Source organism: Symphalangus syndactylus, chromosome 15 (genome assembly GCF_028878055.3).
Source record: "Symphalangus syndactylus isolate Jambi chromosome 15, NHGRI_mSymSyn1-v2.1_pri, whole genome shotgun sequence".
Classification (NCBI taxonomy): domain Eukaryota; kingdom Metazoa; phylum Chordata; class Mammalia; order Primates; family Hylobatidae; genus Symphalangus; species Symphalangus syndactylus.
In genome coordinates this window covers 6642061-6660246 of record NC_072437.2, presented here as the reverse complement: position 1 = coordinate 6660246, position 18186 = coordinate 6642061, and the positions used below count along the sequence as shown (strand labels likewise).

Below are 18186 nucleotides of genomic sequence, written 5' to 3'. Positions count from 1 at the left end.
ACACGGGAGGACGTTTTGCATGACCCGCCTTTTGTGTGTTTTCCCACTCTTTGCAAACCCATTGCTTTTCAGCTCCGGGAGTTGCTTTCCAGTTGTGCCGGCTCTGTGGCTGAGGAAGCGGGTTCTTTCCCGCTGTGCCGGCTCTGTGGCTGAGGAGGCAGTTTCTTTAAAGTCTTTTCTGTGCTGATGTTTTAGCTTTACTGAGATTTTAGCTTTACTGAGATTTTGTTGCTTATCACACAATTCACCATTGAAGTGTCCTGGGCTGATCTGATGCCGACGGCTTCCGAGTCAAATGCTCTCTAAAGGAAATTCTCAGAAGATCTCCGGGGAAAATCACAAATAATTTATGGAATTAGAAAGCAAAGGATTTGTAAGACATCACAAGGAATTCAGTTACCAGTTAGGACTGGTCACCTCCAAACTTAGGTACAATGAACTTACTTCTTCCTAGGAAATTTATTTGGGGGATTTTTTATGTGGTCTGAAGAGGGCAGTTCTTGGCCATGATGATGATGTCAGTGGCTGAAGTTGCATTCTGGCAACTCCAGATCCTGGGTGACTTTGCCTAGCTCTGCCCGGCCTGGGGTTGCAGGAAATACGCTAATTCCAGGCATGGAAGCTGGGAGTGCATCCGATCTGGGGAGACTTTGCCTTTCTAAGAGGCTCTCAGTGCTGTTGATGGTGCACATTCGACCTTTCAGACTTGGAGAAATCAGATTGCAGAAATGATGCAGAGCACCTGAGCAGAACCAATCTGGTGTGAGACACACACACGCACACACACACAATCAGGCGCACCCACCCACACATACACAGGTACTCACACAGTCATGTGCACCCACCCACATATGTGCAGTCATGCACACACAGCCCTGCCCACACACCCACACATACACATGTGGACACACAGACATGCACACACACAGTAGGGGCTCTGAGCAGGCATCCTTAGCCTTTCTGCTCTGAGCTCTGCAGCATCAGAACCTGCTGCCGTAACTGAGCCAAGTGAACTCCTGAAGCAGGAGCATCCCCGGGTGTGGCAGGGGAACGCCCACCACCAAGACTCTGCTGCTGTGCTTGGGGGGAGTTGTGCCTTTTTTCTGTTTTTCTTTCTTTCTATATTTCCAGGAAATCATGACATTAAAAATGACTGTTTTTCTTATGACGAATATTCATTATAGGATATTTAGTGAAAATTCACACAATAAAAACTGATTCGTTTGTGCTCTCCGAGTTTCTAGGTTTCCTTGCATTTTTCTGGCAGCTTCTATTCTCTCTGGGTTCCTCCGATGCACACATTGTGGATCCCAGGATAATCTTCCTGCCTGGCTCGGCTGCCTTCTCCACGCCACCCCTCATTACCTGTGGTCTAGGAAGACTTCAGCAGTTCCCATTCCAAGCTGCCCAAATAGCTGCTAAATATCTGCTGAAGTAAGAGGAAAAGGTTCGTTATCTTTATTATCGCTTGTTCACCTTCCAGCCTCCCTGTAGTGAGGGTCCTGTCCTGACACAGTGATCCCTGTGGCAAATTCTATTTTCCCCAAATGACCACATCACCTTTCTATTTTCCACCCACAGGGAGAGCCTCTTCCTTCTTCCTTTGAATTTTGTCACTGGGCTGCTGAAGAGAAGGCGGCAGAGGTGACACAGCGTGAAGCTGAGGCTGGGTTGCAGAAGGTGCCACAGACTCCACCCGGCTTTCTCTTTTGCCCGACGTTCCTGGGAGTCCAGCCCCCATGTCGTGAGGAAGCCCACGTCACCTGGAGAGGTTACAGGCACAGCCACAGTCAGCCACGCGCCAGTCCTGGGAGCCACCCTAGCTAACCCTGAGTAGAGCAGAGGCAGGGTGTCCATTCCAAGCCTTGCCAGAATTTCAACTCCAACTTAATAAATGTGGTTTTTTTAAGCCACTGAGTTATGGGGTCATTTGTCCCACTGTTGTAGTAACCGGAACGACCTCCAAGGACCTGTCCCACTGTAAAGATTGGCAATCCTATGACTTCTGTCTCCTGGACTCCTCCCAAGCCTGAACCCCTTCCCGGATGCTCACAGGTCGCAGCGTATCTTGGGTAACCCCATCCACTGCCCCCATCAAGCCAGCACCCAGCCTGTCTCCTGTTTCCCGGAGCTTGCTCGGAGATAATACATTTATCTGATCCTCCAGGAAGGGCCTGAGTGGCCTGGCTCCCTGCCCTCCACCTCTTAGCTCTGTGTGTCGCTCCTTGCGGGAGCCCTCCCTGCGACACCTCCCGCTGCCTCTTGGCGTTGAGCTTAATACAGTGGCATCACCTGGGAGGGCTCAGTCTTTCTGTCTCTTCTCCACCAGCCTCTGAGCTCCATCAGGGCCCCAGGGCAGTGATCACTCCTGTGCTTCTACAGCCCAGCGCCAAGCCCAGCCCTGCTCTGGGCCTGGACAGTGCTCAGGACAGGACTGTGTGGGAGCCAGCCCCTGGCCCTGACCCTGGCCCTCGGAGCCAGCACTGTTGCTTTCCTACCTCACTGGATGTTGCAGGAATGGGTTAGAGATCTGAGGACCGCGGAGAGTTAGGGGTGAGGGGAGGACGAACCAGTCACGGGGACCCCCGTTATCTCTGAGTGAGTAGAGGAGGAAGGCGGTGCTGGCGGGAAGAAAGGACAGGTGCTGGCTGTGGGTTCCAGCCACTTCCGAGGTGCAGGCCTGGGGAGAGGAGGCAGGTGGGGCCTGCTCAGGGAGCCCCTGAAGTAGTTCTGAGTTGGTTGTGCTCCAGTTGGCCCCTGCACATTCCCCACGCCGGGCAGGCACTTTTTCTCCTCTTTAAAAAGGCACTCCCTGAGCCTGGTGGAATGAGACAAACATGGAAATCCCTGGGCTGCTCTCAGGGGTGGAAGAGGTTGGGCGCCCCGGTGGCTCAGGGTGGGACTCGGCCTGCAGAGCCGAGCAGGCACCTCTTTCCTCCTTTTCTTTTCCTTTTGTCCGTTTAATTTTTAAAATGTAACAGACTGGCCGGGCACAGTAGCTCTCGCCTGTAATCCCAGGACTTTGGGAGGCTGAGACGGGTAGATCACTTGAGCCCAGGGTTTTGACATCAGCCTGGGCAACATGAGGAAACCCCATCACTACAAAAAGCATAAACCTTAGCTGGGTGTGGTGGCACACGCCTGTGGTCCCAGCTACTTGGGAGGCTGAGGTGGGAGGATCGCTTTAGCCTGGGAGATGGAGACTGCAGTAAGCTATGATCACGCCACTGCACTCCAGCCTGGGCCACAGAGCCAGAGCATGTCTCATAAACAAAAACGTGACAGACTGCAAACAAACCTTGAACTATCCCTGCAACCCACCTTTAGGTTTGAAAATACATAAAAATAAAAAGTTACAAAAAAGTAATCATCTATTCTAAACATCCAAAAAAGTATAGAGAATAATATAACATCCCTGTCCACACCATCTAGCCTTAATGATATCTCAACATTCCCCCTTTTTTTCAAGTCTTTTAACTTTTTTAAAGAAAGAAGGTTTCACAAATAGAGTTTAAGCCCCTAGACATAGTTCCAAAGCTGTTCAGCTTGTCCACCCAGAGAATCACAGTTCTGGATGAAGCATGCACTCTCCCCCGGCATGTTCTTCTACTTTACTTACGTGGTATCCATGCAGCTACACACATGACTCCCGGTGTCCGTGTATCTGCACACATGACTCACGGTGTCTGTGTATCTGTACACATGAGATTCACCGTGCCCGTGTATCTGCACACATGACTCACGGTGTCCGTGTATCTGCACACATGACTCCAGGTGCCCGTGTACCTCCACACATGACTCAAGGTGCCCTTGTATCTGCACACATGACTCACGGTGTCTGTGTATCTGCACACATGACTCACGGTGTCAGTGTATCTGCACACATGAGACTCATGGTGCCTGTGTATCTGCACACATGACTCACGGTGTCAGTGTATCTGCACACATGACTCACGGTGTCCGTATATCTGCACACGACTCACGGTGTCCATGTATCTGCACACATGACTCACGGTGTCAGTGTATCTGCACACATGACTCACGGTGTCAGTGTATCTGCACATATGACTCACGGTGTCAGTGTATCTGCACATATGACTCACGGTGTCAGTGTATCTGCACACATGAGACTCATGGTACCTGTGTATCTGCACACATGACTCACGGTGTCAGTGTATCTGCACACATGACTCACGGTGTCCGTGTATCTGCACACATGACTCAAGGTGCCCGTGTACCTCCACACATGACTCAAGGTGCCCTTGTATCTGCACACATGACTCACAGTGTCCATGTATCTGCACACATGACTCATGGTGTCCGTGTAATCACCTCCTACTGTTTCATCATATCCTATAACCAGTTTCTCGGCTTCCATTCTGCTACCCTACAACTACTCTCCAGTAATCCTATATGTGGGACCCTCCAATAACCCCCACATCACTCGGAGCAAAGGCCAGAGGCCCTGCAGCTCATCCCTGATGTCCTCCACCTGGTCCCCACAAGCCTCTGGCACCCTGATCTGCATGCTGCTCCCCATGGGCCTGGATGGCTCCACCCCAGGGCCTTTGCAAGGAGGTTCCTTTTTCCCGGACCCTCTGCCCCAGATGTCTGGGTGAGCAACCACCTCCATGCCCTCAAGCTTGGTCTTCAACATCACCTCTCAACAAGCTCTCTTTTCACTATTTAAAAACCACAGCTCACTCCCTCTCCCACACTATACTTTCTATTTTGTTTCTTTACCCCTCTTTCCTTTTTCTGTGGCTTGCATTACCTGGCTGTGTATGTATGTATGTGTGTATGTGTGTGTGTATGTATAAGTGTGTATGTGTGTATATGTATGTGTGTATGCATAAGTATGCATGTGCATGTATGTATGCATGTATGCGTGTATGCATATGCGTGTATGTATATGTGCATGTATGCATGCATGTGTGTATGTATACGTGCATTGTGCATGTATGCATGTGTGCATGTGCATATGTATGTGCATGTGAGTATGCATGTATGTGTGCGTATGTATGCATGCATGTGTGTACGTATGTATGCATGTGTATATGTATGTATGCATGTGTATATATGCACGTGTGTATGTATGCATGTGCATGTGTGTATATATGTGTGTATGTGCATGTGTATGGATGTGCATGTATGTATACATACATGTGTGTATGCATGTGTGTGCATGCATATATGTGTATGTATGTGTGCACATATATATGCATGTATGTGTGCATGTGTGTATGTCTGCATGTGTGTATGTGTATATGTGTGTATTCCATAGCATGTTGCCCTCTGACATGCTGTGCATTTTTCTTGTTTATTGTATTATTACTCATGGCCTCTCTTCCCCACCAAGATCCTTGTCTACGTTGCTCATTGATACATCCCAAGTACCTGGAATAGTGTCTGGTATATTGTGGATGTTTAGTAAGTTTTGAGAGGCTCACTGAGTGAACAGTGTTCATTTTCATGGTTTAAAACTTTATATAAATGGTACCATACTCGCTGTCGTACTCGCTGCCGTACTCTCTGTTGTACTCGCTGCCGTACTCTGCACTTGCATTTTTGCTCCACGTTCTGTTTTTGGCATTTATCCGCATCGGTCCTTGTAGCTCTCATTTATTTTAACTGCTATGTGGTATTTTGTTGTATATGCCCATTTCTTTATCACTTCTCCCCGTGTTGGATATTCAGGGTGTGTCTGGTGCTTTGGACACGCAGTGTTGTGAAGAATATTCTGTACGCATCTTCTTGTACATGCATACTTCTTGTGGTAGTTTCTCTCTCACAGTGGATGGCCTATTAGAATGACTAGGGAATTCTTAGCTATTAGTTTGTTCCCAGAAATTCTGGTTCAGTTGATCTGGTCTGCATTCAGGGCTGCAGTAATGTTTTTTCTTTTAAAGACATTCCTGGATGACTTTAATGACAGCCAGGGTTGAGAACCATGGCTCCTGGCTCTAAGGAGCAGATCTATGTTTGTGTTCTTGGGTATATCTAGAAAGAGAATATTGCTGGCTTGTCATCTACGGCTTCAATTTTCCTAAAGGTTGTTTTCAAAGTGGTGGCACCACGTGTGATCCCCGCGGTGAATGCAGATTCCCACGTTTTCATTAACACTCTTTTAAGTTGTTTGACCGTTGTTTGACCGTTGGGGTTTTCTGATAGGATGAGGGTGAAACGCATCCTCTTGTTCCCACAGTGTTCCCCTAATTCCAGGGTCTGAGTTTATTGATCGTTCAAGCATCTTGTTTTGTGATGGGACCACTGATGTCCTTGACTCAAAGATGTTAAAAATACATTTAGAAGGATCTTTATTTTTTCCTGCTGCTGTACGAGGCACCATTTCTGGCCCCGTGTTTCCTTGCCCTTCTTTCCAGCAGCAGATTTTACTCAGAACAACTTCAGTGCTGTGGACACAAAAACGCAGGCCTTGGGAAGGCCTGTCAGCCCTGCCTCAGGGCTGCTGAGTGAGGTGCTGGATGCGTTTGTTTCTCATTTACTCATTCCTCTCAGACTGGGTTGTAACACCATGTGCCACGCTCTGAACCCAGAGATCAAGGGCTGGCTGGCCCTGCAGCCCCAAGGAGCTCCATCACCGGCCAATGGGGAGGCGAACCCGTGGTGACCCACCCAGCAGTACTGCCAAGGGCTGAGCGTGGCGCCAGCGGCTGGAGGCCCGGGGTCACCGTCCCAGGCCGGGCTCGGACCCCGAGTCCGCAGGGTCCTCTCCAGGCACCTTCCATCTGGGGTCTGGCTTCCTTCCACTCCTGGCCGCGGCGTCCTGATTTCCAGGAGGGTGTGGAGGGGAGAAGGGGGAGCGAGGGCAGCAGGGGAGGGAGGAGAAGAAACCGGCGAGAAGAGAGAGGAGAGCGAGGAAGGGCGCGAGGCGGGCGGAGCGCGGGGAGGTGCAGGGGGCGGGGAAGGGGCGGTGCCGCGAGGGCGGCTCCTGGCGGCGGGACTGTGGCTGTGGCCCCGGGAGAGCCGGGTGGGGCCTCGGGATGCAGCCGCCGGTGCCGGGGCCCCTGGGCCTGCTGGACCCTGCAGGTGAGCGCGGGGCTGGGGGCTCCTCGGGGCTCCTCTCGGCTCCTACGGGGAGCGTGGGGACCCCGGGGCTGGGAGTGCAGGTCCCCGGCCGGCCCGGGCAGAACCTGTGCAGAGACGCGGCCCGGGGTCTGGTCCCTCCGCCTCCTTCGAGCTCTGTCTTTGGAACACTTTGCACTTCGCACTGGGGTAGGGCGTTCGCCGGTGCGTTCGTTCATTCATTCTCTGTGTGTGTCTCTCTCTTCTGTCGCTGCCTCCTTGGTCTTTGCCTTTCTCTGACTCTGTGTCCGTTCCTCTTTGCCTCTCTCTCCCTGTTATGTTTTATTATGAGGAACAGGTGCCCCAAAGTGCGCTCCTTCCCCATCTCTTCCGTTTATTCCACCCTACACAATTTTCCGGGAAAACTTCGTTTGGAAGAGCCAGGTAGCCTTTTCCTGTTTGAACGTGCAGAGGCGCTCACAGAACTGGTCAGTGTTGCTTGGTTTCAGCTCGCCCCTCTCTCGTGTTTCTCCCGTGTGTTCACGGAATCTCCAATTCTCCCACTTCCCAGATCAAGCCCGCTGCAGCCTCCGAGCCAGGCACAGGCTGGGAAAACAGGAAACCTGTTGCGTGTTCACAAGTTCGCAAGCCGGGCTCGGGGACTCTGCTGGGAAGTGGCCAGGACTGGAAGGATGCCCGGTGTTTTCCTGAGGGGGAGAGGGCTGGGCAGATTTCAAAACAAAAGAGAAACAGAGTTCCCTAGAAAGTGAAGCTCTGACGGCTGGAGGGAGGGATGGGGTGGTGTCTAGGGGGCTCTGCCGCTCCCTCAGAAATAATACAACACAAACTTCTGGGGATTAACCTCACAACCCTTTTACTGCGGCATCTTTCGGAAGTCTCTAGAAACCAGACGAGTTACTGTTACTTAAAATAATCAAGAATTTGAGTTCTTTCTAAAAGAAACCACTATATACCTTCCACTCTCTAAAGTAAAACTCTCTATGGTCAAATGTATTAATGTGGATTAGTCTATTAGTGTTTAATAATGATAACTATTATTATTATTTGTTAGTTTTATCATTATTAGAATGCCTTGATGTTTAAAATTAGCATCTGACTTAGATTTTCTTCTGACAAAGAACTTTAAACCTTAAAACATAATACTTGGAGCTGGTCTTTTTAGTATAGGAAACATTGGTGTATCTGGGGTAGGGTTATGGGTCTTTTTGTTTGGAGCTGGTTTTTTACTAAAATGTATGAAGCATTGGTGTGTCTGGGGGTGGGTTATGGTCTTTCTGCTTTGGGGTACCTGGGGGTGGATTATGGTTTTTCTGCTTTGGGGTGTCTGGGGGTAGGTTATGGTCTTTCTGCTTTGGGGTACCTGGGAGTGGATTATGGTCTTTCTGCTTTGGGGTGTCTGGGGGTGGGTTATGGTCTTTCTGCTTTGGGGTACCTGGGGGTAGGATTATGGGTTTTTCTGCTTTGCCCTTCTTTGTTCACTACCCTGGGCATGTGTAAAATCAGGACAAAAGAGGAATTGACGGCTGAGTGATTACAGTTTTGCCTGGGATTATTACTTGGACACCATGACTGGTGTGCCCACATGATTAAATGGAACTCACTCTTCTTTTTGGGCGTTCCAGGCCCTGCTGGCAGGAAGGCCGGATCTTGGAACCCTTCCAAGCGGTTCCACCTCCCATGCTTTGTGACATTCCCCTTCCTGGCTCTGTGGAGTAGAAGAAGTGGGTCTGAGGGGCAGGGAGAGCCTGACCTCCAGGCTTGCATGTCTTCCAGGTCGGACCAGGCGTGGGCACAGGCTCCTGTGGTTCAGCTCCTCCAGCTAAGGCTGGGGGTAGGAGCCAGGAAGGGGAGAGCAGGTCGGGTGGGAGAACTGGGGGCTGGTGGGGAGTGACAGGGTGATATTCTGAGATATCCTACATGGGCTGCACCTGGGGAAGACTAGAATTAGAAAAATCAGCGCTCATGATAGCAGAGAGGTAGCTGTTGGCCCATTCAGCTTCACATCTCAGAACTCCTCCTTGCAGCTCCAGTGGGGGAAATGCTGGTTAAGAATAACTGCTATGAGGGCTGGGCGCGGTGGCTCAAGCCTGTAATTCCAGCACTTTGGGAGGCTGAGGCGGGCGGATCACGAGGTCAGGAGATTGAGACCATCCTGGCTAACACGGTGAAACCCCGTCTCTACTAAAAAAATACAAAAAAAAAAAATTAGCTGGGCGTGGTGATAGGTGCCTGTAGTCCCAGCCACTCAGGAGGCTGAGGCAGGAGAATGGCGTGAACCCGGGAGGTAGAGCTTGCAGTGAGCCGAGATCGTGCCACTGCATTCCAGCCTGGGCGACAGAGCAAGACTCTGTCTCAAAAAAAAAAAAAAAAAAAAAAGAATAACTGCTATGCCATCTTAAAGTTAACACTACCCTGATGATTAGCATATGCGTTACATTTACAAAAACCTATATGAGAGCCCACGTATCATGTCTCACTGGATGCTTATCACAATCTCAAGAGGTGGGTAAGCAGGTGGTTCTTATGATTTCCATCCTACAGGTCAGGAGACTGAAATGCCTTCATTCATTCCATAGTAGGAGATGTGTCTGTGTCAGATCAGGAGACTGAAGTGCCTTCATTCATTCCATACCAGGAGATGTGTCTGTGTCAGGTCAGGAGACTGAAGTGCCTTCATTCATTCCATACCAGGAGATGTGTCTGTGTCAGATCAGGAGACTGAAGTGCCTTCATTCATTCCATGCCAGGAGATGTGTCTATGTCAGGTCAGGAGACTGAAGTGCCTTCATTCATTCCATGCCAGGAGATGTGTCTGTGTCAGATCAGGAGACTGAAGTGCCTTCATTCATTCCATGCCAGGAGATGTGTCTGTGTCAGGTCAGGAGACTGAAGTGCCTTCATTCATTCCATAGTAGGAGATGTGTCTGTGTCAGATCAGGAGACTGAAGTGCCTTCATTCATTCCATGCCAGGAGATGTGTCTGTGTCAGGTCAGGAGACTGAAGTGCCTTCATTCATTCCATGCCAGGAGATGTGTCTGTGTCAGGTCAGGAGACTGAAGTGCCTTCATTCATTCCATAGTAGGAGATGTGTCTGTGTCAGATCAGGAGACTGAAGTGCCTTCATTCATTCCATGCCAGGAGATGTGTCTATGTCAGGTCAGGAGACTGAAGTGCCTTCATTCATTCCATGCCAGGAGATGTGTCTATGTCAGATCAGGAGACTGAAGTGCCTTCATTCATTCCATGCCAGGAGATGTGTCTATGTCAGATCAGGAGACTGAAGTGCCTTCATTCATTCCATGCCAGGAGATGTGTCTATGTCAGGTCAGGAGACTGAGGTGCCTTCATTCATTCCATGCCAGGAGATGTGTCTATGTCAGATCAGGAGACTGAAGTGCCTTCATTCATTCCATGCCAGGAGATGTGTCTATGTCAGATCAGGAGACTGAAGTGCCTTCATTCATTCCATGCCAGGAGATGTGTCTATGTCAGGTCAGGAGACTGAAGTGCCTTCATTCATTCCATGCCAGGAGATGTGTCTGTGTCAGGTCAGGAGACTGAAGTGCCTTCATTCATTCCATGCCAGGAGATGTGTCTATGTCAGATCAGGAGACTGAAGTGCCTTCATTCATTCCATGCCAGGAGATGTGTCTGTGTCCTCATCTGAGCCCCGGGAACCGGCGACCAACAAGAGAGACAGAGCTCTTGGCTCTCACAGGATTCTCTTCTCCCAGGCTCAGGGAGATTAAATGGCCACCCAAGACCACACAGTGGGTCTGGACAGACCCAGAATGGTTTGGGTCCAGTCCCTGTAAGCTGCTTCTGCAATAGAAACCTATTGGTAGATATTTTAATTAATAGTTGGGGCACTTAGGAGCACTTTAATTTTCACACTGGGCCGGGCGCGGTGGCTCACGCTTGTAATCCCAGCACTTTGGGAGGCCGAGGCGGGCGGATCACGAGGTCAGGAGATCGAGACCACGGTGAAACCCCGTCTCTACTAAAAAATACAAAAAATTAGCCGGGCGCGGTGGCGGGCGCCTGTAGTCCCAGCTACTCGGAGGCTGAGGCAGGAGAATGGCGTGAACCCGGGAGGCGGAACTTGCAGTGAGCCGAGATTGCGCCACTGCACTCCAGCCGGGCGACAGAGCGAGACTCTGTCTCAACAAAAAAAAAAAAAAAAAAAAAAAAAAAAATTTTCACACTGCACATACTAACAGTATTTCCAGGACAGGAAAAACCAAGGAAATTATTCAGGTGATTTTAGTTATCTTTCTTCTAAGTGAAAGCCCCTTTCTCTTGAAAATCTGACCTTAAAATGCTTATCTCTTATGCTAATTATAAAGATATCCCACCTTCTTTTCTTGAGTTTATTTTTTGGCTCATTTTTATGCTGTGTCATGTATTTATAAAATATATTTAAGGTTGGGAGTCTTTCTTTTTGTTATCTCTATTATATCTGGAGTCAAAATATCACCATTGTGTAATTGAATGGGATGATTCCCAACCATTGCTCCCAGTGCCCCGTGTAAGTTCTGCTGTCTTTCTAGACTTGTATTAATCTAGAAATCTGTGATAGAAATGCTGATAAAAGGGTGGCTCATACCGTCTGCTTTTTATTTTGTAGCAGATGGAAGGGGAAGTTAGACTCAGGAAAGAGAGGTAAACATAGCAAAATTAGGTTGAAAATGGTTTGTAGGAGGATTTATGTGGTTTCAGAGAAGATGTGTCTAACTCTTTGCATAGTAATTAACAAGTCAGCATGTTACTGATTGACTTGACAAGGGCAGTTAGCCCAGTGGGTCTTGCTGGGCCCCCACTCTTCATGCCAAGGAACCGAACAGAGCTTCCAGCTTTAAGAACCAGAATCCAGTCACAGGGGTCCTGACAGACGGACGCCCACAGGAGGATGGGATAGGAGCCCCATGGAAGGTTCTACCTGTGGGTCGAAGCAGATGCTGAGTCATCTGGTTAGTTATTTTGAGCATAATATTATACGTATGCAGTGCATTTAATTAAGAAAAATCACACAACAAAATCCTTTGAGAAGGAGAGCATTTGTCTGATAATTTTCTCAAATACTTAGTCCCCTAAAATTTAGTTTTAGAAATTGTATTGCTCTTAAAATACATTTAAACAGTCAAAAGATTGGAATGGGAGCCTGAGGAAAAGCAGGAAAGGCCGAAGCGGGAATTGTGTGAGTTGAAGGCACCTGGCATTTGTCTGCGTTGGCAGGTGTTACATGGAGGCTGGTGAGGGCGACCTGGAGCCTCTGGTGATGATCAAATGAGATAAGGAAGTTAGGCTGCTCTGAAAATCAACACGCTGCCCAATCCCTAGATGGTATTATTATCATTAATATGATTATTTTGTATAATTCCACAATAGCAGTTTCATTAACTTCCAAAATGTGGAATTGCATATATTTTTAAATTTTATGTCCATTTTTAAAAAGTTTACCTACCTCTCTAGAATGAATCAGCCAGAACGGAGTTTCACCCACGGGAGGTGCCTGCCTTCCTGTTGGCCACTTGCTCCCAGCGTGGCTTTGCCGTTTCCCACCTCGACTTCCCGACAGAGACCCCGGATCTGTTGCCGTCACTCCTGTCTCTCGGGCAAATGACCATGAACATATAACCTTTCAGGTTTTTAACAAATTGCAAGATTTCAGTGAAAAAATTACTATAAAGCATTGTGGTCCTAATTTAAGAAAAAATGTTTTAAAAAGTACATAGTGCATTGAAAAAAGACCATAAGATTTTATACCTACTTGTTAATTTGGGTTACGTGAATTTTATTTTCCCTTTTGCATTTTTCAGCACTTTATGAGTGTTCTATAAAAAATCACTTTGCTCTTGTGAGCAGCATAAAAATCACACTTTCCAACATAGACCCACTGTCTTCCTTCTCCTTGTAAGAATGTCATTATCATCTTCCTAACCTTTTCCAGCCCAACGAGGGCTGGCTTTTAGTTCAGAAATACCGCGAGAGACATGGGGAAGAACTGTGCGAGTTAGACGTGGAGAGGAGGAAGGAAGCCTGAAGCTGAGAAGCAAGGGACTGAGAGGTGGAGCTGGAGGAGGCCTCGGGCCGTGCATTCCAGCTGGCAGGTGCAGCGCCTTCCCCTCATGCAGGGCAGGTGTCGGGTGCCTGGGCCTCACTCACTTGAGGGGAGTGTGCTCCCCATCCAAGGACAAGAAAGAACGTGCTCCACGCACACGGGAAGGCAGGCGTGGCCTGGGATGGGACGGGGGCGTGGGACACGGGGGCACGGGGTGGGGCTGGGGGAGCATGACTTTAACAGATACTGGGTGATGGATGTGTAGGCGCCAGGTCCTGGGCCACCAGCATGGCCTTGGGGCTCCTGGTGCTGTGCCCGTCCCTGCACCCACCTGCTTGTCACCCCTCTAGGCTTATTCAGCGTGACCCCTGCAGAAGCTGCCTTGGGGACCCGGAGGGCACAGGTGTGGCCCTGGCTGCAGGGACCTTGCACCCCACGGCGTGCTCCTGAGGCTGGGTGTGGGGATTGCTCCCTGGCCCGCACCGGGCTGCAGCCTCTGGTGTCTCAGGAGGGTGGCTTTCAGAAGGAGGGCCTCACTCCACACCGGGGGTGCTGGGCTGAGGGGTGCACTGTGCCATCGCCAGGCCCTCCAGGGAAGGCTCTGCCCTCCGCCCCTGCCTGTGGGTGACGCATCCTGAGCACCCTGTCCCCAGCCCTGCTTAAGTTTTCTCCACTGAACTTGGCCTTTTCCAATGCCTGCAGCGTTTGCCTCTGTCTGGCGTCCGCTCTGCCTCTCACACGCGAGGACGCTCTGCAGGGGCAGGGGTGAGGGGGTGGCTGTGGAGAGCACAGGGGTGAGTAGGGGCTACTATGCTCAGTGTATCTATGCAGCAGCAACACTTAAGAGAGGCCTTCAGGGAGTGCTGGGAGTGTCTAGCTGGGAGACAGCAGGTGCAAAGGCCCTGTGGATGCCGGAACAAGCCTGCCTCTAAGGAGGCAGGAGATGGGGCAACCAGGGAGAGGCTGAAACCACCGCCTGCGGCCTGGAGTGTAACACCAAAGACAGTGCCACTGGCCGCCTCGGTGCAGCGGGTCTGAGACGGGGGCAGCCTGGCTGGCTGGTGGGAGCCGATGGTTTATTACATTAGCGAATGGAGTGATCTGGTCCCCTCCAAGGTGGAAGGTAAAAAGCGATTTAGGATGAGATTCTTGGGACAAGTGTATCTTTGCAAGGGTCAAGAGGCAGGCAGGGTGGCTGTGCTGGTGGCTGTGCTGAGTCCAAGAGGGCCTTGAAGGAAGGCCGTGACCAAGGCCACGCCCTTGCTGGGTCAGCTGGATAAAAACGACTCTCTCAGATCAGCAGAGCAATTCTGCATCTGCACATTGATTTATAGTTTTGTGAAACTCATTTCTGAGGACGTAACAATCCCTTCCTTGGGCGCGATAACCTTGCCTTGCCATTGAGCTCTGCTGACGGGATTGCAGAAGCGTAAATCTTCAGATGCGGACCTTCTAGGGTGTGGGCAATGTCTGCAAGGCCGTCCTCGCTGCCGGCGGCTCTCCGGTGTGCGGTCTGCTTTCCCTGCACACACGCACTTACACATGTGCACACACACAAATGTTGATTTTCAAACTCTTGGAGTAGGAAGACCTTACCGTGGTTTTTTAAATCCCATATTTTTTTTGGAGTCACACAGGGATCAAGATGATTCAGTTTTCAAAAAATAAAGCAAAACAGATGGCACAGCTGGACGGCTATTGTGTGCGTTCCTTTATCCCTGCCCCTCCCCTGGTGGCAGCCCCGTCCCCCTGTGGGTGAGGCTGTGATAGGTGGGTAGAGAGGGTGTGTCTGCGAGCGAATGGTGATGATGAAACAGTAAACAAAAGATGCTTCCGTCCTCCTGGGGACACCAAGGGGAGAAAGTCAGATAGAGGAAGAGGCAGCCAATGGGAAGCAGTCCTTTCTAGTTTGCTTTCTTGAGTTCTGTGACAGTTAGAATTAGGTCTGGCCGCAAATACCAGGCTATCCAGTATAGTGGCTTATGGTCCAGAGATTTTATTCTGTTATCTAATGGAGGTTGGGGGTGGTCCCCTGAGGTGGGCCTGGAGGCAGGTGGGGATAGTGCATCCCAGGAGCCCTGGGTAACGGAGCATGGCCCACAGCCTGCCAGGCTGACGCCCTCCCGAGCCTGAGCCCTCACTGACAGGTCCTCACCTTCCTACCCACAGAAGGGCTTTCGAGGAGGAAGAAGACGTCGCTCTGGTTTGTGGGGTCTCTGCTGCTGGTGTCTGTCCTCATAGTGACCGTCGGGCTGGCTGCCACCACCAGGACGGAGAATGTGACCGTGGGGGGCTACTACCCAGGGATCATTGTGAGTGCGCCGAGCGGGCAGCCTGGGCCGGGGAGGGCAGGGTGGTGTGTGGCTCTCTCAGGGTGGAGTCCACGCCAGCTCACAGGGCTGGGGCTGAAGGTGGGCAGGCTTCGATTGGTGCTTGTGGTCGGCAGGGTTACGGCCCCCACAGACATGTACATCCCAATCCCCAGGACCTGGGACAGCGGCAGGTCCAAGGCAGAGGGGAATTCAGGTTGAGCTCCAAGTTGATCTTAAAATAGGGCCAGGTGCCCTCCATTGTCTGGGTTGGCCCGACGTGGTCACAGGGTGACCAGAGGGCAGGAGGGGGGCCAGAGCCTGGTGACAGGAAATGTCCAGGGTGGAGGAGGGTCCAGGAGCCCAGGATGTCCAAAAAGGCCGGACAGAGCCTCCCCCAGCGTCCTGGAAGGATTTTACCCTGAGGGACCAGGTCGAGCACCATAGCCCATGGAAGGGGAAAGTAACTTTAAACGATTGCTGCCAAGAAGCCATGGGTCAAAGATCGTATTAGTGATGTGATCGCGTGGGAATGGCCAGAAGGTGGTGGTGCTGACCTCATCCACCTGTCAGGCTAGATTTTGGACAGTAAGGCGGCGAGGTAAATTGATGGTAACCTAATTGGCAAGAATTGGTCACCCAGATTCAAAAGTATCAAGGTTTTCTGAACTATGAAATTACATCCTCTGTCGTTAGTAAAAAAATTCTCCTAAGTGCCTGCATTCTGCACAGTGAGCCCCTGTCGGAATGGCTTGGATCAGCTGCGATGCCCTTCACATGCCCCAGAGCCCAGCTGCTATGTCATAAAGTGCTAAAGCAAGATTTTAAAATGTGGCTTCTTCAATCTCATTACTCTCACCTAAAGTACTACCAAGATTGGTAATAATATTAATGACAATCAGCAAAGATGAAAGATTTTGGCACTCAGTATTTAGAAATATTTTAAAAATATTGTTCATTTCACCTTTCTATTTTCCTTTGTTTATATCTTAAGGTGTGCCTTAGACATCTACGCTATCTACCTGTGTATCGTTTATGAATAAACATATACAAATAGTATCTGTGCAGAAAAAGCTTTATCAGTAAAATTGCAAGAGGCCAGTGGTGTGGGGACCCTGGCCTCATGTGAGGGGCTTTTCTGCTTCCTGGGCAGAAAGGGGAGCCCAGAGGGCAAGCAGCTGCGAGGAGGAACCCCCAAGTGATTTGCAAAATATCAAGATCAACCTTGAGTGGTTGGTTTTTTTTGGTTTGTTCTCAAGCTTATTTAAGAGCTCCCTCAAAATAACATAATCAAAACCATCAATGGCTAACGCTGGAGCTATGCTCTGTAAAGAATCTACTTTCTGGGCGATGAATTAATGCTGTGCTGACCAGATTGAAATGACCTTTAGCACAGACAGTTCTGAAAGCAAACTAGGGAGACGACAAATAAAAGCAGCAGGAAACGTGGCTGAGTCACTTCTGTGGAGACTTTATGCCAATGTAGAAGCTTAAAAAGCTGATCTCAGAAGAAGCGGCCAGAACATGAAAACATCTCAACATTTTCAAGAAAGGTTTTTTTTTTTTTTTTTTTTTTTCAAATCCCCAAAAAATAAAACATAGTGAAAGAGATGTATTTTAATACATGTATATCGAAGTGAAATTTTGATATTTTTGAACTGTGGAGTTGAACTGCAGTATTTTGAAGCTCAGCACGTGAAGAAATATTCCTGTTATCCCTGCAGAATTCTCAAACCACTGGTGAAAGCCACATGTGTACGTGTCTATCACCACAGACGCACAGACACAATTACAGAAAAGGCAAAACTTTTTACATAAAGAAGTCCGGTTTCCAGTGCATTAAACTTGACACCACGGCCCCAGGAACTCCAAGGCTGTGCCGGGCGGGCCACCCCTTCCAACCGACACTCACGGGGAAGTGTGACCGGCCCGGCGCACCTCTCTCTTAGGCCTCGGCACGATCGTCGGCAGCTCCACGTTGTCTGCGGGAGGCACTTTTGCTGGCTGCTCTGAGCCAGATTTTCGGTGGGTGTTGCTGAAATGCATATTCTTCACACTGATTTTAAAAATTCCTCTGCCAGGTGGGTGTCACCTGCCAGGACGGGCCCTGGGTGGAGGGTGCAGATGCCCGGCCACTGGCCTCTGTTCTAAGACAGCACAGTTCCACGTCTATTTCCTGACATCCCGGCATCATTTTCTGCCCAGAGCTGGGGCTTCCTGTGGAGCAAGGGTGCTCCGCCGGACCCCTGGTGGCCTGTGCCGCAGCCCGGAGGCCCCCTCTGTGCCTGGCCCAGGCGCCCTTTCCCCACACCTGGCACCTCCCCGCTAACAGCCTGCCCTGCTCACTCTCCCGAAGCAGCAGCCACAGTTAGGCCATCTTGAGCAGGTGTCACAGGTGGCCCTGGTGCCTGGCAACCCTTCTTTTGAAACACGGCTGTAGTTCCCTAATACCGTACCCAGGAGCCATGCTCAGGGGCATCTCAGGCCCAGAGAAGACGGGGCAGATGGTGGTGCTTGGTGGCCCCGGGTCCCTGAAAAGATGTTGTCTCTGGGGGAGGAACGGAAACTTCTCTTACCCCGGAGTCACAAGCCAAACAGACGCATCATTAAAAACCTCTGAGCAGAGAAGACAGGACGGGTGACGTTGCAGAGACGCCCGCCCAACGCCAGCAGACGCACCTGCTGCTCAGTGGTTGAGGTTCTTGAGGTGGGGATGTCTGGCCTTCGTCCCTGGATAAAATGCCTTTGAGGGAGGGATTATTTGCTTT

At 50.2% G+C, this 18186-nt stretch overlaps 1 protein-coding gene across 3 annotated transcripts in view; it reads left to right on the top strand.

Moving 5' to 3' along the window:
- The first annotated feature begins 6962 nt into the window (after positions 1-6962).
- Positions 6963-18186, top strand: part of TMEM255B (transmembrane protein 255B) — a 51483-nt gene continuing 40259 nt past the window's right edge. For all 3 annotated transcript variants that reach the window (XM_055244392.2, XM_055244393.2, XM_055244391.2), the window contains exons 1-2: positions 6963-7050; positions 15279-15421. In XM_055244392.2, the coding sequence (XP_055100367.1) occupies positions 7005-7050; positions 15279-15421 (189 nt within the window). In that variant the 5' untranslated portion in view covers positions 6963-7004. The remainder of the gene's footprint in view (positions 7051-15278; positions 15422-18186) is intronic.